We start from the raw sequence: 25,838 nt of genomic DNA, 5'->3' as shown, positions 1-25,838 counted from the left end.
GATGTGAGTCAAAAAATAAGCCACCATCCCAAACATCCGGTTCACGGTCCTCCATCACCATCATTTTCCTAATCAAGTCTTGAGTCAATGTTGTCAGACAACATCATAGTAACCATTGAGTATCGTTGTCATTGCCATGGATGTGGAAATAGTCTTACAACATTGACGGACGGCATGCAGACAACAATTTCCGATTCCTACTTCCGTAATAAACAAAGAAGAAATATACATGAAGTATAGTCCATGAAACCAATCTTCTAAACAAGATACCATGTACAATTCCTCTAGTGGTGCATAAAAATAGTGTTGGACACTTAGGACCGAGGACTGGTTTGACCAGACCAGGACCTTAGGTCTTCCATTTGAGGGCGGATGGTTTGTCAAACAGGTTTAGGTCCAAGGGTCAAACCGGACCGGAACCAAAAGTATATCATTAAATTTTCATTTAATATTTTTTATAAAATTCTAAAAATATAAAATCCACCTCAACTGAGAGGTTTCTATTGATCTCAGTGTAGACGCCATATATTTGACCATCTGTAGGCGACCACTTGATGTAGAGTCAATTTAACATTACTATGAACATAAAATTCCTACTTTGACTTTGACAATGACTAGTCAAGCTGACCAGACGGGGACCGATACAGACCAGACCGGGACTGAAAAAGATTGGACCAGAAACCGACCGAAGTTTAGGTAAGTTTTAGGTCTTTGCTAAAAACCCAGATCAGACCGGGACTGTCAAACCCTACATACAAACAAGATAAATCAACAACATCCAAAACTGACCCAACTTAGAATAGAAGAAACACCATGCTACTCATCTTCACACACAACAAAATGACAATATACTGAGTTGACCATATGAAGAGCAGAGTAGTATAACTTCATCAAAACTTCAACAGTATCACCAAAGAGCACCTTCCCCCCCACACCAATCTCTCTCTCTCTCTACCCCTCTCTCCTTGATCGATGCCTCCTCCCGCCATAGCCATTGCTCTGCTCAAAGTGGTGGCTTCTCCTGCGCAGACCAATCACTGCCCAGTCCTCCCCCATCGAAAGAACCGGCCTTTATCTCTGGCGTTTCATCATGGGTGGCTGCGGCCAACGGTGGCGTCTTCCTCCTCTGCCCCATGTCCAACTACAAAAAGCACGAGCAGTAATTGTCGGGTCCGTTGTTGGATGACGAGGAAAATCGATCAGAACGTCATCCACAGCGGCTACTTAGTGAAGGGCGCGGCGGTGTTCTCTGCGAGGCCGTTGATGTGGAGAAATCTCACCCCCGAGTCGAGGATTAAGGCTGGTGGGTTGTCGCAAGAACCTCCTCAAATGGGTTTTCTTGATCGTCGAGAAGATGGTGATGGGTTGGATGAGGGGAATGGATCTCTGGGTGTTGGGAATGAGGGCGATTGTGGGTCGCAGCCGGAGGAAAAACCCAAGTTGCTGACGATTCCGACTGTTCTTACGCTTGGGCGAGTGGCGGCTGTTCCCCTTTTAATCGCGAGTAGGTTGATTACGCTTTCCTTTCCAATTCTTGTGTGTTGATCTTTGATGGGTTGACCTGCTTCAGATGGTTTCTTGTTGAATTATTGATATCTTACCTGTTTAATCTGTTTGCGGATTTTTCTCTTCTGGTTTTTTAATATCAGTGAATGAATTTTCTTCCATTGGGTGAACGTTTGCGCTTTCCTTTCGAAACATGAGATGCAGAGCCAGTAGATGGCTTCTTGTTGAATTCTTGATCTCTTACATGTTTAATCTGTTTGCAGATTTTCTGTTCTGGATTTTTGATATTATTAGATGAATTTCTACCACTGGGTAAACGTTTGCACTTTTCTTTCAAAATCTGAGATGCAGAGCCTGTTGATGGCTTCTTGTCGAATTCTTGATCTCTTACCTGTTTAATCTGTTTGCGGATTTTCTCTTCTGGTTTTTTAATATCAGCAATGAACTTATTCCATTGGGTGAACGTTTGCGCATTTCTTTCAAAATCTGAGATGCAGAGCCTGTTGATGGCTTCTTGCTGTATTCTTGATCTCTTACCTGTTTAATCTGTTTGCAGACTTTCTGTGCTGGATTTTTATTATCAGTAAATGAATTTCTTCCATTGGTGAACGATTGCACTTTTCTTTCAAAATCGGAGATGCAGAGCCTGTTGATGGCTTCTTGTTGAATTCTTGATCTCTTACCTGTTTGATTTGTTTGCGAATTTTCTGTTCTGGACTTTTAATATCAGTAATGAATTTATTTCATTGGGTGCACGTTTGCGCTTTCTTTTTTGAAATCGGAGATGCTGAGCCAGTAGATGGCTTCTTGCTGAATCTTGATCTATTCCCTGTTTGATTTCTTTGCGGATTTTCTGGTCTGGACTTTTAATATCAGTAATGAATTTATTTCATTGGGTGCACGTTTGCGCTTTCTTTTTTGAAATCTGAGATGCTGAGCCAGTAGATGGCTTCTTGCTGAATCTTGATCTATTCCCTGTTTGATTTGTTTGCGGATTTTCTGTTCTGGACTTTTAATATCAGTAATGAATTTATTTCATTGGGTGCACGTTTGCGCTTTCTTTTTTGAAATCGGAGATGCTGAGCCAGTAGATGGCTTCTTGCTGAATCTTGATCTATTCCCTGTTTGATTTCTTTGCGGATTTTCTGGTCTGGACTTTTAATATCAGTAATGAATTTATTTCATTGGGTGCACGTTTGCGCTTTCTTTTTTGAAATCTGAGATGCTGAGCCAGTAGATGGCTTCTTGCTGAATCTTGATCTATTCCCTGTTTGATTTGTTTGCGGATTTTCTGTTCTGGACTTTTAATATAAGTAATGAATTTATTTCATTGGGTGAACGTTTGCGCTTTCTTTTTTGAAATCTGAGATGCTGAGCCAGTAGATGGCTTCTTGCTGAATCTTGATCTATTCCCTGTTTGATTTTTTTGCGGATTTTCTGTTCTGGACTTTTAATATAAGTAATGAATTTATTTCATTGGGTGATGTTTGCGCTTTCTTTTCGAAATCTGAGATGCTGAGCCAGTAGATGGCTTCTTGCTGAATCTTGATCTATTACCTGTTTAATCTGTTTGCGGATTTTCTGTTCTGGACTTTTAATATCAGTAATGAATTTCTTCCATTCGGTGAACGTTTGCTAGTTTTCTTTAATCTGAGAAGGTATGCCTTGATTTGGGAATCATAATCTTGGAAATTATGACAATCTGATGATTTCTGCTTTCAGTTTCTGTTCTTTGCTTTCTATTCCTCCATGTTTTCGATAGATAGATTCTTCTTCTTTGCTATACGGTGCATGCTGATACTGCAATTTTCTTTGTTAGCTTTCTACATGGATGGTCGATGGGCAACGACTGCCACTACGACTATTTTTATTGCAGCATCGATCACAGACTGGCTTGATGGGTATCTTGCTCGGAAGGTTGGGATTTATCCACGTTGGGATTGCTCCTCCGATCAAAATTTGAAGATCCAGTTTATTCTGTTAATTACTTTTAGTTAAAATTCCATAATGTTATTGATTGGTTTTGTCAGATGAGTTTGGGAACAGCGTTTGGGGCATTTTTGGACCCTGTAGCAGATAAGGTTTGCTTCTCCCTAATCCTTTTGATAGAAACATGTTTTTTGACATGAGAAGCCTCCTAATTAATTACCTATTCTTGATTAATTGTAGCTTATGGTTGCTGCTGCATTGGTCTTGCTCTGCACCAAACCCTTGGAAATTTCGTTTTTGGGGCAAGCACCTTGGCTTCTAACTGTACCTTCGATTGCAATTATTGGGAGAGAGGTAATTAATTTGTATTTTCCCAAAATATAATTGCCTTTTCTGATTCGCCCCATTTGAAGTCATTCGATATTTTTTGTCGCAGATAACCATGTCGGCGGTTAGGGAATGGGCTGCATCTCAGAACACTTCAGTTCTTGAGGTTCCTTTTCTCTCCTCCTGGAATCAAGATTTCTGTTATTGATTCATCATGAATTAAACATATTTTATATGGTCAATAGGCAGTAGCTGTGAACAATTTGGGAAAGTGGAAGACTGCAACCCAGATGACTGCATTAAGCATTCTTCTCGCTTCCAGAGACCCAAGGTTTATCCAATCTATTACTTTCTTCTTATTTTGGGTTTACGAGTACAGTTGGCGGAGAATGATGTATACATCATCATCGACATCATCCCCAAATCTCGCCATATTAATCATTATCCATGTTGGGGCTTGGATTATGAATGACGATTACGATCCATCACTAACTGATGGATGACAATGTCAATGATGGTGAGAGCTCTAGGAAATTTGAACGGCAAATTGTCATCGTACGCTCAGTCATCTTCATTGTTGGATGCCGAACGAGGATTAGCGGAGAATATGTCATCATAACTGTCATCCATAAATCTTGTCATTGTCGACTGTTAGATTCAAGTGCCTACCAACTGTGCTAAAAACTAAAGCTGATCCCAAGGGTGTTACTTTTCCTCTTTAAGCAAGATATGGTGCTTCAACGTCAACCATGTTTGGGCTTGGAAGAATGACGATGACGATAACGATTTATCATCTTTCGGTAGATGACTATGACAATGATGAATAATCATCTGCTTATGGATGACAATGACAAAGACAATGATGAATCTTCATCAACCAAAGGGTAACGATGAGAATGATGACTCACCATCACCGATGGATGACTATGACAATGATGAATCATCATCAGTCATTGGATGACAATGATGATTAGTCATCATTATCGTTGACATCAAACTTACTCAAAGGAGTCAGAGGGAAACCTCATTTTCAAGGTAAGAGCCTAATATTTTCTGTGTTTTTTTGTAGCTTGGCAGGCCAAGGCTTACAGGTTGCTGTTGGTGTGACCCTTCTCAATATCTCTGCTGCTCTAGCAGTATGGTCTCTGGCCGTTTACATGAGAAAAATTTGGAAAGTGTTGCTAAAATGAAATAGGCATCGCACATTCTTTCCCCTCTCCTATGGCAGTTGCCCCCAGAAAATAAGTGAGGTTCCTCCATCTGTTTTTCCTCTCCTTTGGTGTGATTAGCCTCTCTGCAAAAGTGTCTCAAAGCCATTGCCCTGTTAGTTCTGGATGGGAACGGCACGTCCGGGCGGTGCCGTCCCGGACATGACGGGACGTCACACATCCAAGGATTTCAGAAAAATCCGCCACGTTCACGTCACCGTCATGGTTTGCAGTGTCCCCATCACGTCCCTATCACCGGACGACGTCACCATCACATGTGACGGGAAAACAACCATGCGGAGGAGAGAGAATTGGAGGGACATATCTCCAATTATCTTTGGATGACATCCTTTTGCGCACGCGAATTAATGCAGGGACTTTTCTGCAAAATGCCAACAAATCGAATTAATGACACCACGTGGCGAAATCTCGGCCGTCAAAAAGCTTAAATCTAACGATTTTTAAGCTTTTTTGGTAATTTTTAAAAATCTGTCACGGCCGTCATCCGTGATGGCTGTCCCATTACGTCACTCGTCCGAGGCCCTCCGTCACCGTCACGTCACCATCACCGTCACCGTCACCTTCACGGGCCCCTAATTTTGTCGCTGTCACCGTCACATCATCCGTCACATTGCCGTCACCGTTGCATGTGATGTGACGGATGATGGCTGCCGTTCCCTAGTTCTGGATCATATTTTTCTCCTGCTACCACTCTCTCTCTCTCCCCTCCCCCTCTTTCCCTTATTTTATCTCTCTCTGCCTCTCTCTCTCCCACCCTCTCTACTCACTCTCCCTCTCCCTATTCCAAGCATTTTAGTCATTATTAACAACTATCTCTATCTCTATCTCTCTCTAGATTACATTTTATAGAAAAACTCCTACGTCTTCCCTGCCAAGACTGTTGCAGAAATTATGGCCAGCTCATATTGAGGGGGACTATCATGCATGTGAAAACTAATCATAAAGGAATCAATCATTTACTGAAGAAATGAAATAAATGCTAGAGTAAGAAATTTGGAAAGTTTAGTGAGGTAAATATTTATTAATCTCTAACCTGTATATCATTATGGGAGGTTTTAATAATTTGCAAAGAAAATAAAATGTCATAGAAAACCAAATAAAGAGTGATAACTATTTGGGTGAAACTCCACTTTAATATGAACTTACTAAATATTAATAAAGAAAGGTTCTATAAATTGATCGATACTGAGTTTTAGGTTGTTAAATCTGACAGACGATAAATGACGGGTAAAGGTTACTTCTCAATACTCACTAAATTAAGATTTAGAAATCCTAGTTTATTTAAAATTGAGATAGAATTAATAAAATGTGGACTCAGAACTAATCGATGTATGCTTTGAAACGGATAATAAAATAAAAATTGTGGATTGAAATACTTGTGATAGAGTTCATGAAGATACTGTGAAATTGAGTGATTGAGATAGGTAGTGAAAATTTTCTATAATATTGAAATTTTTGAATTTTCTTTTGAAAGAATGAGAACAAGAGCCATTCTAATTGAAAATATATAAGATTCTGAGATGAGGCTTTGTTAGATGAGCCAGGGAATTCACTCAATGGATGAACAAGGATATGGGTAAGGAGCTGGTCTTAAGAGATCAAGTTGGACCTTGCAAGATGGAGGAGAAATGGAATGGCATTTCATTGAAGACAAAAGAATGCTCCACTAAAGAAGAGAAGTTAGTTCTCATTGAATCTGTCTTACCCATTATGGAAGAAAGACAGTTATGCTAATTTACCCTGCTCCTAGGTGATATCAAATACAATCCGGTGTCTCAATATTTTGGTGTTTTCTGTGTTTACTTACCAATTGTCAGTTATTTTAGCTCAACTAAAAACACATAATCAATGCACTTTTATGAGTACCATGACTATTAATCAGAAACTATGCATCATTCAACGTTAAATACATTGCTTTATTATATGCAACAAATGAGAGGTGAATTGAAAATTATGTTATGAACTGTAGAGATGAAGAGGTGGCTCAATTCTGATTTCACTATGAAATTGACGAATGTAAGGAGGTCTTCCAGGAATTCAAAAGGATTGTAATATCAAGACATTCTCCAAGTAAAAAAATTGTAAAAAACTGAAAAAATTTTCAAGTCTCTGGACAAAAAACATTCTATAGATCAAAACAAGAGGGGAAGGGTTAGATGATCTCAACAGAGGCCTACTTGGAAAGATACACCAGATTATGGCTCTCTTTCCCACATTAACCACCACCACTGCATGCCTCAGCCTGGAGAGCTTTCTTACCATTAAAAATTTCCATCAAAGAGACATGCAAAGTGAAAAGAGGGGGAGGGAAAAAATTCAAAAAAAAGCTATGCACTGACCAAGATTTCAGCCGCCAAGGTCATTCATTATATACACCAGTCAAGAATGAAGGGAGAGGAGCACTTAGAACAACAGGGTCGTGGTGACGAGCCCGGCAGCCCTCTCCCTTGCAAACCCATCGTCGTCAAAGTCCTCGTTGGCAGAATTCTCTCTGCAAACCATCCTCCTCTCCTCGGACGCCGTCGTCGTCGTCGCCGCCGTGGGCGCAGCCCCGAGCACCTCCCAACCCATGGGGTGCCCCTGCCCGGCACCGCCGCCCCTCTCCATGGAATCAATGAGCGCCGCCACCCCCTCTTCGTCGTCCTCCTCCTCCCCTTCCTCCTCTACCACCCTCTCCTTTCTTGGCCGTTTCCACTTCTTCTTCGAGGCCGTGCCGTCGTCCTCAAAGTCCTCCTCCTCCCTGTCCCTGTGCAGGTACACCCACAGCTTCCTCTCCCCATCATACTGCACGCATGGGTCCTGCTCATAGTGCAGTCGGTCCAGCGCGCCGCTCACCACCGAGTTGATCTTCGCATCCGGCACTTCCTCCACCAGGAACTGTGAGTCTTTCATCAGAGTGGAGACGTCAGCGCGGGTGCCAATGCTGCCCGGCAGCCGTGCTGCCGCGTCCCGGACTAGGCAGAGGATCGTGACGTGCGGCGGCCGGTCCTGCTTCAGCATGAAGTGGTCGCGCGCCTTGGACGTCGGCTTCCCGCCGCCGCGCCGGAGTGGCGCCACCGTGGACTTGCGCCCGTCCGCCGCGGTGTAGGCAAAGGCGCGGTCAGGGACGGAGTATCGGAGCAGCTCCTCGCGGCGGAAGTACGCCCGGGCCTCGTCAGAGCTCGGGTTGATCGTGACCAGGCTCTTCTGGGCACGCAGGTCCTTGAACCGTTCCTTCTCGTTGGCCACGGGCGGCGGCAGGGCTGGCGGCGCGGGCAAGCTACCAATCTGCTTCAGGGTCTCCTGCCCACTCTTCAACCAATTGGCAAAGGAGTCAACAAGCTTGGCAAGCGTCTTGTGAGGAACCCCCCAGGCTTCTGGGGAGGTTTCTTCTTCGCTGGCGGTGCCGGGGACGCCGCTGCCGCCGACCCAGGACCAGGTTTTCGTGGTCTTCTCGTAGGCGGCGAGCGGCTTCCATCCCTTGGCGCCCAAAGGTGCAGTCTTGGAGGCCAGTGTCTTGAGCACACCCCTGACCAGGTCCTGAAGCGGCTCATGGGTTTCGAGGATGCAGGGGTCGCCCGGGTTGGTTCGCACCCGGGCCACGATCTCTTGTACTGTGAGAGACGGCGGTGGGCTCCTCGGGTCTAGCTCATCATCGCCGCCGACCATGGCTCGGCGCACGGCAGAGAGGAGGTGCACGACGGAGAAGGAGAAGCCTGCGTGGAAGGACGGCGTGATCAAAGTGAAGGGCCGCTTCGAGGGGGACGGCTCCTGCTCTGCTTCCTCTTCCTGAGATACCGGCTTCTTCTTCAGCTTCTTCTTCATCTTCGATGTCGTCCCGGGCTCGTCTTCGAGGGGAAGAGCGGCGAGATCGTCGGTGGCGGCAGCGGCGGCGGAGATTGGCTTGACTTTCCTCTTCTTGGCGGTGGAATTACAGCCTGCCAGGGTCAAGTTTGCCTTCCCGTTGAAGTCGAGCCCAGACCCAAAGCTCTCATTCAAGACGCTATCCTCAACAGCCCAAGCATCGGTTGACCTTTCGCAACGATCCAACTTAACTACCTCCAACTCTTCCTGCTTCACTGGCTGAACATCCTCTTCCTGCAACATCTTATTCTTCTTCTTCCCCAGCTTATCACCGTATCGATGATCATCATCGTCATGATCATCTCGAAACGGGCTCGCGCTACTTTCATTCTTCACCTTCTTCTTGATCTTTCGCCCACCGGAAGATCGAAAGCTGTTTTGCTCGCCATTGTTGAGAAACCCAGATACAGAAAGCTTCACTTTTTTCTTCTTCAGAGGGGTGGTAAACGCATCTTCCTCGCCCTGCCCGGATGATTCAGACGCCGGTTCTTCTTTAAACTGTTCTTCAACGGAAGGAAGAAGAGGTTTGCGGGACTTGGACTTTGGTAAACTGTTCTTGATCTTCGTCTTCCGCTGAGAATCCCACGGCTCGAAAGGAAGCAGAGACTCAAGAGATTCTTGGTAAACCGGCTGAGGAGCAGCCCTCTTATGCTTCTCCATCTTCCCCAGTTTCAACAAAGGTTTGCTTCTCTTCCTCACTGGAGTCCCAACAAACGGCGCTTGAGCATGATCATCTTCATCTGCATAGTTCATCCGGTTTCTCTCCCTTCTCGAATCAAACCCAGTTGCTTCCTTCCTGGAAATAGCGTCGGAAGAAACCAAAGGCCTCTTCTTGGTCCCCAAACCTCTCAACGCCTGAGAATGGTGTCGATTCTTCTTCTTCAAGCAGATTTCTTTGTCCGAATCCGTGTCTGATTCTTGGAAATGGTTCTTATTCCGGTTAATCGGCCTCTGGCTGCGGAGAATGTTCAAGAGTCGAATCCTCTCCTCGATTCCATACCCAGCGTAGTTCTCCCACATGTTCCTCATTCTGACCAAAGATTCAACCATGGAGTTTTGGTACTTTTGAAGGCGATGGTAATGCTCTGTTCTCTGAAAAAAGTTCAAACACCGGCGATGGAGATCAACCTTTGGCTCACAGAGGCCCCCCTTCAACCGATCGAAGAGTTCTTTAACTGGGTTGCCGAAATGGAAGTTGCTCCCGGAGAGAAGCTCTCTCATTGTCACCGAATAAGTCTCTTGATCCATGTCTGGGAGAAACGCCGATAACGAGAAGCGCTCTTCCTCTGTGAGACAGTTGTTGAATGAGTCCATTGAGAGGATGGAAGAGAGATCTGGAAGATCGTACAGTTCCAATGGGAGAAGGCAGTTCTGATTCCCAATCTGGCAATGTTCATACCCGGCCTCGCCAAGATCAAACACGTCGTAATCGTCGGATCCCATCCCGGAATCCACTTCCGAAGGCTCAGATTCCGAATCCGGTCTCTGAGATTGGAGATCATCGTCTTCATCCTGGCTGGAAACCCCATCCCCGACGGGAACAAACATCTCCGAATCTCCGAACGCGCTCTTCGAAATTGTCATAAAATCGTGGGAAAATCCCAGTCTTGAACCAGACAGACCTGCGGAACGATCAAAGAAACGACCCGATTGAGACAACGGAATCAAGGAAATAGGACGCGGGTAGATTCAAAAAGGGGGCAGATTGGGGGTGAAGAACCCTAAAGAGGCAAGAACGAGGCTTACTCGAAGGCCGCGCAGGAAGATCAGACGGCCCCCAGATCGAAATCCGAAGAACCCATCAAGTCTCCGGGCAATCCCAGGCGAGGGGAAGGGGCGAGAGAGCGCGAGCGGAACCCTAGGTCGAGATTGGGGATGAGGGGGAGGAGAGAGGAGAACCAGTCAATAAATAGCGCCGACGGAGGAGCGAGGAAGAAGACGATGACGTGGGCCGTTTTGGGTCGTCCGATGGGCCGATGCGGTGGCAGATAGATACAAAGACGAGGAAGAGGAAGAAGCCGGGCGAGGGGAAAGAGGAAGGGGGAACGCGGAGGAAGAAGAAGGGTGTCTAAAAGATTGAAAATTTCAGCGACCCAGATCGAAGAAATGAGAGAAGACGAAGAAGAAGACGACGACGAAGAAGAAGAAGACGAAGAAGAAGAAGAAGAAGAAGAAGATGAGGAAGAAGAAGAAGAAGAAGGCAAATTGGGCCGGCCTGGCATGGTTGGACGGCAAGCTCGTAACGCAGAGGGGAAAACCCTAGCCAGGTGCCCAACGATAGCCGCTAGGTTATGTGAAGGTCAAATAAGGCCAAATACTGACACGTGTCAGGCAAGGTGACGTGTCAATGGACTCAACTGTTTCCACCGTTGACTTTTGTGAAAGTCAACGGATTCAACAGTGTGCAGACTTTCTTCTCCACCCCAGATTAGGTCATGGTCAAGAGAAACGGGACGGATGACGGAAATGACTCCCTCGCTCTCTCAAACTCTTTGGCTCTCTTTCCCTCTTGCTCTCTCGGTGACGTGTCAGTTGCCGACCCAGATCGAAGAAATGAAAGAAGACGAAGAAGAAGATGAAGACGAAGAAGAAGAAGACGAAGAAGAAGAAGAAGAAGAAGGCAAATTGGGCTGGCCTGACATGGTTGGACACAAGGGGGAAAAAACCCTAGCCAGGTGCCCAACGATAGCCTCCAGGTTATGGGAAGGTCAAATAAGGCCAAATACTGACACGTGTCAGTCAAGGTGACGTGTCAGTTGACTCAACTGTTTCCACCGTTGACTTTGGTGAAAGTCAATGGAGTCAACAATATGCAGACCTTCTTCCCCACCCCAGATTAGGTCATGGTCAAGAGAAACGGAACGGATGACGGAAATGACTCCCTCGCTCTCTCAAACTCTTTGGCTCTCTTTCCCTCTTGCTGTCCAACTCTTTTTACTGTTGCTCTCTCAGTGGCATGTCAGTTGTAGACCCAGATCGAAGAAATGAGAGAAGATGAAAAGAAGAAGAAGAAGACGACGAAGAAGAGGAGGAAGAAGAAGTCAAATTGGGCCGGCCTTGCATGGTTGGACACAGGGGGGAAAACCCTTGGCAGGTGCCCATCAATAGCGCTAGGTTATGGGAAGGTCAAATAAGGGCAAATAAGACACGTGTCAGTCAAGGTGACATTTGACTAAACTGTTTCCACTATTGACTTTTCTGAAAGTCAACGAAGTCAACAATATGCAGACTTTCTTCCCTCCCATATTAGCTCATGGTCAAGAAGAACGTAACGGATGACGGAAATGACTCCCTCGCTCTCTAGAAATCTGTGAGATGTGCGATGAGATGTGCGGTGAGATTTCCTTGGGTTGTGCGATGTGAGGTCTGAAATTGGAACCAGACCGAGCATGGCACTAGATTCGCACCGGTTACGCGAAAAGCACTAACTCTTGATATGTATCTCTTTCCCTCTCACTCTCTCTCTTCAGCTCCCTCCCTCTCTCAAACCTCCTCTGTCTCTTTCCCTCTCACACATACAATTTTATTGATCTTTCTTTCTCTCCCACACTTTCCCACTCTCAATTCCCCCCCACCTCTCACACACATACACTCTTTCCCTCTCTGTCCATCCGCTGTCATTAGTCATCAATCATTTGTCTGAAAATGGATTCATATCGTCAACCATCCACCAGTTTGATGGATGGTGATAAGCTATCCATTGTGCAATCATGCGATAAAAAAGACAGCACCCTCGATGAATCTGGATGACGATTGTCTGATGGTAAAAATTGCTGGTCAGTCATCGTCAACCATCATTTTCGAAATTTTTTGCTTATAGTTGGCTAAATGTTGAGAATGATAACGATGGTAAAATTTTAAGTTGCCAAAATGACGATGATGGTGCTGTTGACATCGTCATCATCAACTTCTCTTCCTCTCTCGCTCTCTCCCTCTGCTTATTTCTCTTTATCTCCCTCTTGCTCCCTCTCTCCGCCTACCTCCCTCCCTTCACTCTCACTCTCTCACTCCACCCCCCTCCCTCGATTCCCTCTCGCTCTCTCTCTCCACCCAGAGAATGGCAGGCATCATCTGTCAAGTCGTGCATCTTGGTGACAAAAGTGCAATGGATGAGGCAACAGTGACAGATGATGTTTTAGAATGGCATGATGGCGATGGAAGACTTGACATAGTATTGGTGACAGATGATGTGATAGTGATGGACGGCCTCAAACAACGGTAATGATGGATTGAGATAGAAGATGGAGAGAGAAAAAGAGAGACTTAGAGGGGGAGAGAGAGGGAGAAAGATAAAAAGAGAGAGAGAGAGAGACTTAGAGGGGGAGAGAGAGGGAGAAAGATAGAGATAGAGAAAGAGAGGGGAGAGAGAGAGAGAGAGAAGAGACCTATAGAGGGGGAAGGAGAGTCAAAGATTCACCCATAAAAAAATGCTCGTATGACCTTACATCCTGTGTGATGGGGTTGCCATCCATTGACGAGACGAGGACTGGACGCGAAGGCCCATGATTTGTGACTCAACAGTGACAGATATTCTCAAAACTAGGGATGCGGCCGGAAAGGGGAGACATGATGAACTATACATCATAGTTTTGTCTGGCATGGACAAGTAGGATCCGAGTGTAATTGGGATATTTATGCTCGCTCCACGCTTATAAACGCAGATAAACAATCCACCTCATAAATAAAAACCCCAATCGGTGGCGTCCAGGGCATGGCTGGATCTGTCTACGGGCACAACGACAGGGTTGGACGTACTTGGCATCGTGTATTTTGCCAAAAAAAATTACATCACAGTTTTGGCCGTCTCAGACCGTCATCCACCCCATCACATTCCATATGGGATGTAACATTCTCTATCTCCACCTACTTCCCCTCACTCTCTCTCTTCATCTCACTCTAATCTCTCCACCCGCCTCCCTCTCTTCCATCTCACTCACTCTCTCCACCTACCTTCCTCTCTCTCTCTCTCTCTCTCTCTCTCTCTCTCTCTCTCTCTCTCTCTCTCTCTCTCTCTCTCTCTCTCTCTCTCTCTCTCTCTCTCTCTCTCTCTCTCTCTCTCTCTCTCTCTCTCTCTCTCTCTCTCTCTCTCTCTCTCTCTCTCTCTCTCTCTCTCTCTCTCTCTCTCTCTCTCTCTCTCTCTCTCTCTCTCTCTCTCTCTCTCTCTCTCTCTCTCTCTCTCTCTCTCTCTCTCTCTCTCTCTCTCTCTCTCTCTCTCTCTCTCTCTCTCTCTCTCTCTCTCTCTCTCTCTCTCTCTCTCTCTCTCTCTCTCTCTCTCTCTCTCTCTCTCTCTCTCTCTCTCTCTCTCTCTCTCTCTCTCTCTCTCTCTCTCTCTCTCTCTCTCTCTCTCTCTCTCTCTCTCTCTCTCTCTCTCTCTCTCTCTCTCTCTCTCTCTCTCTCTCTCTCTCTCTCTCTCTCTCTCTCTCTCTCTCTCTCTCTCTCTCTCTCTCTCTCTCTCTCTCTCTCTCTCTCTCTCTCTCTCTCTCTCTCTCTCTCTCTCTCTCTCTCTCTCTCTCTCTCTCTCTCTCTCTCTCTCTCTCTCTCTCTCTCTCTCTCTCTCTCTCTCCTCTCCTCTCTCTCTCTCACTCACTCTCTCCATCTTACCTCCCCTATCTTTATCTCTCTCTCCACTTACCTACCTCTCCCCTTCTCACTCTCTCTCTCTCTCCATCCTACCTCCCCTATCTTTATCTCTCTCTCCACCTACCTACCTCTCCCTCTCTCTCTCTCTCTCCATCCTACCTCCCCTATCTTTATCTCTCTCTCCACCTACCTACCTCTCCCTCTCTCACTCTCTCTCCATCCTACCTCCCTCTCATCCCTCTCTCTCTCTGTCCATCCTCTCTCTCTCTCTCTCTGCATCCTACCTCCCTCACATCTCTCACTCTCTCACTCTCACTCTCTGTCCATTCTACCTCCCTCTCATCTCTCTCTCTCTCACTCTCTCTGTCCATCCTACCTCCCTCTCACCCCTCTCTCTCTCTCCACCTACCTACCTCCCCTCTCTTTATCTCTCTCCCCACCTACCTACCTCCCCTCTCTTTATCACTCTCCCCACCTACCTACCTCTCATTCCTCTCTCTCGCTCTCTCTCTCTCTCCACTTACCTACCTCTCCCTCTCTTTATCTCTCTCTCCACCTACCTACCTCTCCCTCTCTCACTCTCTCTATCCTACCTCCCTCTCATTCCTCTTACTCTCTCTATCCTACCTCCCTCTTATTCCTCTCTCTCTTACTCTCTCTATCCTACCTCCCTCTTATTCCTCTCTCTCTTACTCTCTCTATCCTACCTCCCTCTCATTCTCCTCTCTCTCTATCCTACCTCCCTCTCATTCCTCTCTCTCTCTCTTACTCTCTCTATCCTCCCTCCCTCTCATTCCTCTCTCTCTCTTACTCTCTCTATCCTACCTCCCTCTCATTCCTCTCTCTATCCTACCTCCCTCTCATTCCTCTCTCTCTCTTACTCTCTCTATCCTACCTCCCTCTCATTCCTCTCTCTCCGCCTACCGGCCCTCTCTTTATCTCTCTCCACCTACCTCCTCTTTTCCTCCCTCTCTCCACCTACCTCCTGCTCTTTTCCTCTCTCTCTCCACCCACCTCTCTCTCTTCCCTCGTACTCTCTTTCTCCAACTACCTCCCTCTCTTTCCCTCACTACTTTTCTCTCTCCACCCACCTCCCTGACTTTTCTTCTCAATTTCTCCTCCGTCCCATCCCTCAATTTCCCTCTCCGCCCACCTCCTTCACTTCACCTCTCAATCTCCCCTCCACTCTCTCTCTACCCACCTCCCTCACTGTCCTTCTCAATCTCTCCCACCTCACCTCCCCTCTCTCTCTACCCACCTCCCTCACTGTCCCTCTCAATCTCTCTCCCCTCCCACTCTCTCTCAATATCTCCCCCTCCAACCCTTCTCTTTCCCTCTCACTCTCTCCCTCACCCAACTCTCTTGCTCTTTCTTTCCCTGCCACTCTTTCCCCCTCCTAATTCCCTCTGTCTCTCTGTCTGTCTGTCTGTATGTCTGTCTGTCTGTCTGTCTGTCTGTCTGTCTGTCTGTCTGTCTGTCTGTCTCTCTCTCTCTCTCTCTCTCTCTCTCTCTCTCTCTCTCTCTCTCTCTCTCTCTCTCTCTCTCTCTCTCTCTCTCTCTCTCTCTCTCTCTCTCTCTCTCTCTCTCTCTCTCTCTCTCTCTCTTCCATCACTGGGCCATTTTCCGTCAGACATCTACATACCAGTTTGACAGATGACGATGTGTCATTCGTCCTCCAATTGTACACTGAAGAAGACAATGCTGTTGACGAATTTGGATGACAGTCATCTGAGAGTAAACATCACTGGTCAGTCATCGTCAACCATCACTTTCAAAAAATTTTACTTAAATTTTGCTAAATGTTGACAACGACGATGATCTGAAAGCTTTCAACTGCCAAAAATGACGATGATGGTGTCGCCGAATACGTCGTCATCAACTGCCCATTCCTAAGTACCCTCCCTGGCATTCTCCGTTGACGCCTCCTCGCAGCTCGAAGTGTGGATTGACTTCCTGGGGTGGGTCCCACGTTCTGTTGACTGGTCACGGCTTGTTAAGTTGGGAAGAAGAGCTTCCAAAGGGATGGAAACATCTAAGGGCAGCAGCACCTCTTCCAGCTCGTCTTGGTCGAGTTCTTCAAAGTCGCCGTCTTCGTAGACCACGCTGTACCACTTCGTCTCTGGGTCAAAGCCAACGACTTGACCACGGTAAAACGTGTCGCCGAATAACTTGGACACTTGCCTTCCTTCAAACCACCGGCCAAAGCATGGGTTTGTGGTTTTTGCTACTGGACCGTCCATTGTGGTCCTTGGTGGAGAGAAAGATCCAGTTTTGGAAATTTCTGGCAACCCCTTAATGCAGATTGCTGGCTCTCCCATAACTCGGAATACAGTCGACGAGGATGATCCTTTCTCTTCCATCTCTCCTCATGCTCCAGAAATTCATCAAGGATGGACCATGCTGTTTAGAGGGGGAATAAAAGTTTTGGTAAGTTAGTGTATCAATAGATGTAGATGGGTAATTGAAACATGGAAATTTTCATGAATTTGAGACTCATGGAGAAGAGTTTCAGCGAAGTACATGGGAGATTGAAGGAACTGTTGGAGTTGTAATGGCGCTTTAATTGAAATCGCTTCAACCCAGATTCAGAACTAATGTGATTATATCTTGATATAATCCCCATCCTATCTGGGGATTACATGAAATGTGATTACATCTTCATTGTCATTCAGCTCAATAGTTCTGCCTTCCCGGGCTAAGTCCATCCCGCCTCGATCTTCTCCCTGGTGAGGTTCACCCCGCCGGACTCCTTCCAGGCGACATCCATTCCGCCTGCCTCTCGTCTAGCCAAAGTGCACCCCGGTATTCCTCGTCCCGACATCAATGACCACTCTGGCGTCTTCTTCCTCCTTTCCCCTACTCTACACCAATAGGGACTTGTGGGTTTGTATCAAATCTCCATCCCCTTTTGGGCTGTTTCCATAACTTTACCATTAGAAGTATTTTGGCCAATTTCTTCAAAAAGAAAAAAGAAGGTATTTTGGCCAAACTTTCCTCTAATGGAAAGATTCAACAAGGGAATCAACAAAATACTCCCTAGAGGAAAAATGATGGAAATAGCACAATAGGGCTTGGGGATTGTAGTCAGAATGTAGGGATAATACCCCTATCAAAAGTTTATTTTGGCATTATCTTTCAAAAAACAAAATTCGTGATTCTTGGCCGATCAATCTTCTAATAGCTTAGTTTTAACAACCTTCGTTCTTGATACTTCTTCTTAGCTGCTAGGCATGAAAAAGGTATTTGCTTTACTGATCCACGGAAATCACATATTCTGAATTGAAACTGGTAACGGGTATTTTTTCAAAAAAATTCCCCAAACAAGATGCTCCACTCGTCGACATTCGGTCGAGGAAACTTGCAGAACAAATTAGGGTTCTTCCTCGATGAAAAATTCTAGAAATTCGAGGAAAACCATGTCAGCGGGCCGCAGAGTTCTTCCAAAGGCAGTAGACAGATCGGAACTGACTAAATCATTCGATATTCACAGCAAACGGGTGCCAATAACTGATAAAAACACGAGATTTATGTAGGCCTCTCCCATCTAATCATTTTACAAGACACAGGACACAAAAATGGAAGACGGACCTCCACTCGAACATCGATAAGTAATGCAGCCGAAACCGATCGCTGATATGCAAGATTGGAAACAGAGACTTTGGGCTCCGAGATGAACAAACCTTGAAATTTGAAACGATCGCCAGCGCCTCTGCAACGAGGAAACTGAAGGGTCGGAAAATTACAGTCTTTTACGACCTCGATCACCCCCAAATCGAAGGAAAATTACAGTCATTGGGTTCATGGGTCTGCCAGCCAGAGCTGGCCCAATCATTTCTTGGGTTCATTTCTAGGGGTTTGAACATTTCATAGATAGATTTCAGTATGTGGGAGCTCCACTGCTTTATGAGCACTTCGGGGATTAGTGTTTAAGCACAATGAACTGCTTTAAACAGGAAAAGTAGTGCCCTGGCTATCAGCTATAGCTTTGTACACAGTTGGTAATCACTTGAATATAACAATTAATGTTTGCTATCACGTATGTCTGTGACGATTGATGGGAAACCATAGAGCTGGCGGACAAATGACGGTTTTGTCATCCATCATTTAAATTTCATCATCCGTCTTCGTCCGTAGCGATTGACGGATGACTGAACGGTCCTATGTCCGTCATTCGTCATTAGTCATCTGTCATTCGTGACGAATGACGAATGGCGAAAACTACGGACGAATGATGGAAACGACGGATGACTATATCGGTTGACGAAAATATTAATGAATAATGTTTACCTTAATTTTTGCATAAAAATGTGTCAAATTTTTTAACCTTGAATCTATGTGTGATATTTATTACAGAACATAAAAAAGTGTCTAATTCTATATTGGTAATCTTTCTTGTTTTCAACTTAATATTTTGATCGTTGAGAGAAGTGATGGCATGGTTTTTTCCCTTAAGTCACATGATACTTAGAGTTTGAATTTTTCTATATTTGCGTCATGGTTTTTTTGTTTGTTAATGATAATATTCCACCTTAAATATTGGTCGAGAAGGTTAAATCTTTGGATGTAATGGCCAACAAATCTCTAACAGCATGGAAGGACATTAAACAGGTAGCACCACAAATTCATCCACCAGAATCTGCAATGCCGACGGATGATACCTGGGAAGAAGATGCACCCCTCTTGCTAGCACCACAAAATCTGCAACCTGATTCATCCGGATTCACAAATTCTTCACAGATTCATCCGGCATTGCGAGAATGTGGCGTTTAACACAGCAAGATCCGTAGGCCCAGGAAGAGTTAGAGAGCTGAGAGACAGAGAAAGGGATAAATGCGATGACCGCGGAGAGGGGGAGAGATGCCGAGAGGGGGGGGGGGGGGTTCGGAGAAGAGGGGAGAGGGGGAAGAGCGCCGAAGGGTTTGGAGAAGAGGGGTGTTTTCCGTCACCGAAACGTCTGTTCCGTTCCGTTTATGTCAATAGACGAAGGACGGAACGGAAGAATGATGGAAACCTTCAGATGATGGAACGGTGACGAATGACAAAAATGACGAAAAGTTTCGTGAGAAACTGATATCGGAACGGAGTTTCGTTCTGTTACGTTCCCTCTTTTTAATTTCGTCATTCGTCTCTGTCCGCCAGCTCTAGGAAACCGTGATAAAAATGTCATTATAATTGACATTTGTTTCCTGGGGGTGATGATAATGTAGGTTGAAATCGTTCCCATCACTCGTGTCATGGACGACAACGATGACGGTGTTGTGATTTGTTATGCTGATAGGGATGGAGTGTCATTGTTTTTGTTATGCTATTATATTGGGGTAATTTGTTGGAAAATGCTTATTTCAGTTTTTTTTTTTAATGATGAAAAAGGGTTCACATAAAGGCCAAAAACTAGGAACCTCGTCATTAACCTGCACCATAATAAGATATTGACATAAGAGGAAAGTGGTACAAAACAACTAACACAATTAAATGGTGAAATTCAGGTATTAAAAATCCTCGATCGTGAACTTTATGAAGCTGGGTGGTTTTTTAACCTCTATTGGCTTTGAAAAGATTTCTCTTCGGTCATGATGTGTCTCTGAAGAATTATTGGGTGAAATATTTCTGATTAGGGTATGTGGATGGACTCCATCGCGAGTTAATGACTTCAGAGGACACTACCAATAGGTATGACTCATGCATACTATTGATCATTTGTCACGCTTTATGTCATGGATGATGATGATGGCCTGCTGTTGAAGAAGTTCATTTCATGCAAAAAAAATTTGTACATACGGATCATTGCATGTTTCACAAAACTGAATTATGATGCATGTTTATGGCATCAGGTGAAAAAGAAAAATTCATGCATCAATTCAAATAGTGTGTAAAACACTCGAATTAAGTGAATTTGCATGTTATGTGCATACAAAAATTACCATGTATAACCTCGTTCTTTTAATATAAGTTTGATCCTCTCAGGTCAACGACATTTGTTTGTATATTTTGTTTTTAGATTAAAAACTACAATAGTACAGCTGAATAAGAATTCTAAAATATGGGGGAGGACATGAGAGAGTGGAATTCCTAAGGGGATATCTAGTGGGAATTAGATAATGATATTGGGGTAAGTATATAATTATCATGAATTGTTTATGATAAGTATTTATCAGAGTTTGAAGTTGGAACAACATTTCCTCGAATGCTCTAATGTTGCAGGAGGGATGATAAGTAAACATGAATTTTGGAAATATTAGAAGCTAGTGTTGATCAAATGATTATTCAAGAGTGAAAATTTTTAGCTGTAAATTGGTGGACTATCTTCCTTTTTTAGTTGGCATAAGCTTGAATGGCGTACCAACTTGACATGATGGCAGGGGGAGGATTGATATACTGGAACTGTGGTGGCATGTAAAATTGATGAGGTGATAAAGAGATATTGATGATAGCAAATTGTGGTATTGACCCAAGTATCATTGTAATTAGTTTTCACAAGTCAAATAAAATTCATAATTCTAGAAAACTCACTCAAATATGTATAGTAGGAGTGAGGCCATCTCCACATGGACTAGCCTTTAGAGGCGATATTAATGGTTATGTTATATTTAGGGAGAATTAATATTATATGTAATAATAACTACTAATAAGTAGTGAAAGAGAAAGTTGAGATAGTGATAAGATAAGAAACCTATATTACCTCTTATGGTTAATATTTTTTTGATATTCGAACAGTAAGCAAGTAAGACGACAAAATGGATTTATAGTTATATAATAAAGGGGGAGTGGCATTCGACTGTCCCAAATCCCATATTGGATGACGATATTGAGACGGTTTCTAAAGCCGATGTGAGAAATGGACTATCCGATATTTGTCCTTACCGATATCTAGATACTCATGACAATGTTTTAATTAGTTGCTTTGGTATCAATATCTGATTCTGTTTTTATGCCTGATATATTATTCCTAAGGGTAGATATTAAGATTATGGGGTGTGATCCTATTAGAATGAATGAAAAATAAAATAAATTTGTAACAACTTTATTTGAAACAACAATACATATACTTATTTGTTACAAATTGATAATAAGCAAGCACATTCTTAATTTTCAATTTTCACATCAAGATAAAACCAGTAATGGCTTAAGAAATCACCAATCTTACAAAGTTGCATCTAGTGATATGTTGTAAAGAATGATATTGTACTCGGCTGCTCCAAAATAATTATAAGGAACTGCATCATCTGCTTATGCTTTGAATAAATTTTAAAACAACAACACATCGTAGCTAAAACAAAACAATGATATTATCCAATCTGTAAATTAATGCAACCTTAGTACACAAACAATTTAGGAATAGGACTTCGATCCACAAGCCCTCCTCTACTTGAAGCAACCAAGTCTTGAATCCATCGAACTAGCTTCTCCAACCCATTGAGTCCACAAAGGAGTTGTGCTTGAATCCACACACACTTAAGCACTCTCTAGAAAAGAGAACTCTTAGAGTGGATAAACAGGAGTTTCAAGAAAACAATACGCTTCAACAATAACCCTTCAAGGGTACAGTTGGGGGCCTAATGTGGGCCACAACAAGTGCAAGGTCACCCATAATGACAGTACCCACGAAAAAAAAGACTCAAAACATCAAGAAAAATAACTCTAACAAGCTAAAACACAGGATCAACAGCCTGACATGCTCGAGCAAAGACATCTTGTAGATTTTTGGGGCCTGTAGAATATGGTAGAAGATATTGTGTGACTCAAGAAGATTCTTATGAGATAGATCATAAGATATGCATCTCTGAGAAGTGTGAACATATATTTTCCACTGATTGTTGCAGAAGATGAATCTGTCATAGGATTTTGTCAGATAAGAATATGCGAGTATAATGTCAAAGAAAAAAATGTGGGAGGATTATGTTAGAGAAAGATTTTTGTGGGGCTCTAAGCTCTTTTCTGCATATCATATGGACTTCTAGAATGATCTCCTTCTTGGGCCAGCAGTTGGATATGGGCCTCAAAAAATAGGCTTCTGGGCTACATCATAAGTAAACTCTAGTAAGAGCAACTTTCTAAGGTACTTTCTCATTAAATAAAGAAAGTTCACGTATGTTATTGGTATTATTCTTACATGATTTCTATATCATTTTATTTAAAAAATGATAAATATATCATTAATCGTGCACTTTATTAATATTACTTTATGAAACTTATGGTCAAATGTTATATACAAAGAAATGAATCTTCTTTAGGGTACCAAAATTAAGAGGAAAAAGAATCCCCTCTCCCGAGTTTCGTTTCTCCCATCCCATTTCCAAATTGTATCGCGAGGCTCTGTTCGTCGTCGCCGCAATCGGATCGATTCTCCCAATCAGACGTTCATCTTCCAAATGCTCGGTCGATCATCAGTCAGACGCAGCGAGATGGTAAGAAATCTAATCCGGGTTTCTCATCGGTATTTAAGTGTACAAACATTTTTGTGAAATTGTCGTAATCCGATCATAACCCTAACGAAAAGATTTTGCCTTTCAAGCTCTGCGCCACTTATTTGTGAGAAGTTGATCTATTATTTGCTCGCCTAGTAGCGCCGAACTGGCGAAGTTGCAATTTAAGTATGGTAACCATGCGTCTTTCGAGTATCATGTTCGTGCCTTTCTTTTTCTCCCACATAAGTGTGGATACATATTAGATCGATCCTGTTCAGGGATTTTTACGTTCCTTTGCCCAACCCCATTGTTTTCCAGCTGCCCCTTCGATTTTAAACTTGTGGATGTTATGGAGAAAAAAATTCGCCAACGGATATCATTTCAAGGACAGTTAAATTATTTTCTCACCATAACCTATGATCGGGATTGGACGGCTAGGACGAATTCTTCATTATCATTATCATCATAATCATCATCATCATCATTATCATCATAACCATCATCATCATTATCATTTTCTTCAACAAAAGTCATCATCATCACTGTCTTAAAAAAATATCATCATCATCCGCATCATTTTCTTCAACAAAAATCATCATCATCACTGTCTTAAAAAAATCATCATCATTATCATCATTTTCTTCAACAAAAATCATCATCGTTATTCTCATTTTCTTCAACAAAAATCATCATCGTTATTCTCATTTTCTTCAACAAAAATCATCATCATCATCATCATCATCCACACAGGCTGTCATTGTCATCTTTATTTGTATGCCAATATGATACCAATAGCGATGACAAGTTGTCATCGTCGTTCCTTACCACAGTTAAAATTACAATGAGTAGTTATCATCATCCAGGTCATAGATCTTTCCAAAAAAAAAACATCCAGGTCATAGACAAATGACGAGTGTGATGATAGGACACCATTGTTACCTCATCATCAAGCTGCAAAGAGTCTCACTCTGGAAAAAAAAGGTTTATTATGCAAATTTCATTCGTCGTCCGTCACCATTATCGTCATCCTCGCCTTTTGTCATCATTACCCCGTGATGCAGACGAATAGTGTTTACAGTGACAAGTTGTCATCTTCATCGTAGCTACAAGGATTTGGCGCTTATCAATGCCAACGTCAGTCATTGACACGAGATGACGAGTTTCAGTTTGGTTGTCGATGATGATGTTGACGAGGTCACCATTCACGTGTTGGGTGTTGATGATGATGGGCTGTCGAAGATGATGTTGACAAGGTCACCATTCATGTGTTGGGTGTTGATGGTGATGGGTTGTTGATGATGATGGGTTGTCGATGAGGATGTTGACGAGATCACCATTCATGTGTTGGGTGTTGATGATGATGGGGTGTTGATTCATGTGTCACCATTCAGTCTCGGTGTTGATGATGATGGGGTATCACAGAAGGCTGACGCAGTCTGTAAACGTCCACCTCCAACTTTGTAAAATTCTAGTTAAAAATTCCTCAAATCTGTCAACATCAATTCGTCATCAACATCAACTGGCCTAGTTGGCTATGAGGTTCACGTTGACGACCCGTTATGCACTGTTGTTGGTGGCAACTGCGTTGACCATGTCTTCGCCAAACCATCAACCAACGTCTATGTCAATGTCTCAATTCAACATCATCCGGATGGCCTAACCCTACTAGCTAGAGATGAATGCTGAGGATGATGAAGTCTCGTCATCATCGCTCCAGTCTTGCCAATACTTCCATTATCTCGTGTTGATCTGGGTCATTTACGTTTTCCATGACTTGATAATATGCTAGATCAAGTAAAGTTTGTAAAAAACGTGCATTAAATGCAGTTCTCCATACTAAATGCAGGCTTCCCCTCTCGTGGCCGGATTAGCGGTGGCAGCTGCTGCTCTCGCAGGGAGATACGGAATTCAAGCTTGGAATGCTTATAAAGCGCGTCCCGTGGTTCCTCGAATGCGCAGGTTCTATGATGGGGGCTTCCAGCCCACAATGACCAGAAGGGAAGCTGCTCTGATTCTCGGCGTCCGGTAATTGCCCATTCAAAAATTGTCTAGGATCGAGCAGTAGAAGTAGACAATTTCTAGCGAATGAACACGAGAAAGAGGAAGAAACTGCCACACACCCTTCCATCACTATGATTGGATTGGCGACGAGCCCATCGGAATTCTTCAAACAGGCTCCATAACTAACAAAACTCTATTTTCAGTATTATTTTGTAAATTTTCATCGTTTTTAGTCAATCATGGCTTGATAAAAAGTCAAAGAAGTTGACTTTTCTCTTGTTTGACCAGGGAAAATGTAGCTGCTGAGAAAGTCAGAGAAGCCCATCGGAGGGTGATGGTTGCAAATCATCCGGATGCAGGAGGGAGCCATTATTTGGCATCCAAGATAAATGAGGCCAAAGAATTACTTCTTGGGAAGACCAAAGGCGGAGGTTCAGCCTTCTGATGGCTGTGATTTGACAGTTTTGCCCTTGCTGGATAGGCCTCTCATGAAAGTAATATTTCTTGGACTTCATCAATCACGAGTCCATCTTCTTGGTTGAGTGTGAGTCACTTGGGAAGATCCCTCAAGTCAGTTTCTTGAGAATGACAAAAACTGAGAAATTGTGGGTATGATTCTTCCTTTGATGTTTTCATGTCTCCAGTGTTCGCGAGAATAACAACAATGTAAGAAGAGACATTGTGAGTAGGGAATGATGGTCTTGGTCTTGGGCTTGGTTTTAACAAAAACCTGAACTCTTATCTGAAAGTTCAGTCTGGTCTCAGTCTCTGTCTCCAGAGGGACTCTGTGATGTATAATAATTTTTTTATCGAGAGTATAATGTTTTATAATATTAGGTCTGGTTTTGGTCTGGTCTGACCCGTCAACCGAAACTGTAGTTGAAGGGTATGGTTCAATCCAGTCTGACCGAATTTCTATCAGATCGTGATGTCTCCTAATTATTTTTACTCTATTTTTACTGTATTTTCTTCAAATTTTTACTGTATAGTTCAAAAAAATATATTACTGTATTTTCTT

At 43.7% G+C, this 25,838-nt stretch overlaps 3 protein-coding genes across 3 annotated transcripts; 2 read left to right on the top strand and 1 right to left on the bottom strand.

The window, feature by feature from the left end:
* The first annotated feature begins 895 nt into the window (after positions 1-895).
* On the top strand, positions 896-5,036 carry LOC144706901 (CDP-diacylglycerol--glycerol-3-phosphate 3-phosphatidyltransferase 2-like). The gene is made up of 7 exons (XM_078579986.1): positions 896-1,504; positions 3,326-3,423; positions 3,537-3,587; positions 3,676-3,789; positions 3,872-3,928; positions 4,008-4,093; positions 4,832-5,036. The coding sequence occupies exons 1-7, from the start codon at positions 973-975 to the stop codon at positions 4,950-4,952; spliced, it is 1,059 nt and encodes a 352-aa protein (XP_078436112.1). The 5' UTR covers positions 896-972; the 3' UTR covers positions 4,953-5,036.
* Positions 5,037-7,306: 2,270 nt separating this feature from the next.
* Positions 7,307-11,110, bottom strand: LOC144706317 (nuclear factor kappa-B-binding-like protein). The gene is made up of 2 exons (XM_078579213.1): positions 10,581-11,110; positions 7,307-10,456 (listed from the first exon to the last, which is right to left on the bottom strand). Exon 2 carries the CDS (start codon positions 10,416-10,418, stop codon positions 7,395-7,397), a length of 3,024 nt encoding a protein of 1,007 aa, XP_078435339.1. The 5' UTR covers positions 10,419-10,456; positions 10,581-11,110; the 3' UTR covers positions 7,307-7,394.
* Positions 11,111-22,635: 11,525 nt separating this feature from the next.
* Positions 22,636-25,656, top strand: LOC144707016 (mitochondrial import inner membrane translocase subunit TIM14-3-like). Its single transcript, XM_078580127.1, has 3 exons — positions 22,636-22,819; positions 24,666-24,844; positions 25,109-25,656. The coding sequence occupies exons 1-3, from the start codon at positions 22,784-22,786 to the stop codon at positions 25,263-25,265; spliced, it is 372 nt and encodes a 123-aa protein (XP_078436253.1). The 5' UTR covers positions 22,636-22,783; the 3' UTR covers positions 25,266-25,656.
* Positions 25,657-25,838: the final 182 nt, after the last annotated feature.

Source organism: Wolffia australiana, chromosome 8 (assembly GCF_029677425.1).
Source record: "Wolffia australiana isolate 7733 chromosome 8, ASM2967742v1".
NCBI lineage: Eukaryota > Viridiplantae > Streptophyta > Magnoliopsida > Alismatales > Araceae > Wolffia > Wolffia australiana.
Note: the sequence above shows the minus strand (reverse complement) of the source record. Positions and strands in the feature narration are given on the sequence as shown.

Excerpts from the sequence above, each read along its gene's own strand:
- LOC144706901 (XM_078579986.1), top strand. The coding sequence starts at position 973 with ATGCCTCCTCCCGCCATAGCCATTGCTCTGCTCAAAGTGGTGGCTTCT. Across the intron at positions 3,588-3,675 it reads TGGACCCTGTAGCAGATAAG|CTTATGGTTGCTGCTGCATT; the intron begins GTTTGCTTCTCC and ends GATTAATTGTAG. Across the intron at positions 4,094-4,831 it reads CTCGCTTCCAGAGACCCAAG|CTTGGCAGGCCAAGGCTTAC; the intron begins GTTTATCCAATC and ends GTTTTTTTGTAG.
- LOC144706317 (XM_078579213.1), bottom strand. The coding sequence starts at position 10,418 with ATGACAATTTCGAAGAGCGCGTTCGGAGATTCGGAGATGTTTGTTCCC.
- LOC144707016 (XM_078580127.1), top strand. The coding sequence starts at position 22,784 with ATGCTCGGTCGATCATCAGTCAGACGCAGCGAGATG. Across the intron at positions 22,820-24,665 it reads CAGTCAGACGCAGCGAGATG|GCTTCCCCTCTCGTGGCCGG; the intron begins GTAAGAAATCTA and ends TACTAAATGCAG. Across the intron at positions 24,845-25,108 it reads GCTCTGATTCTCGGCGTCCG|GGAAAATGTAGCTGCTGAGA; the intron begins GTAATTGCCCAT and ends TTGTTTGACCAG.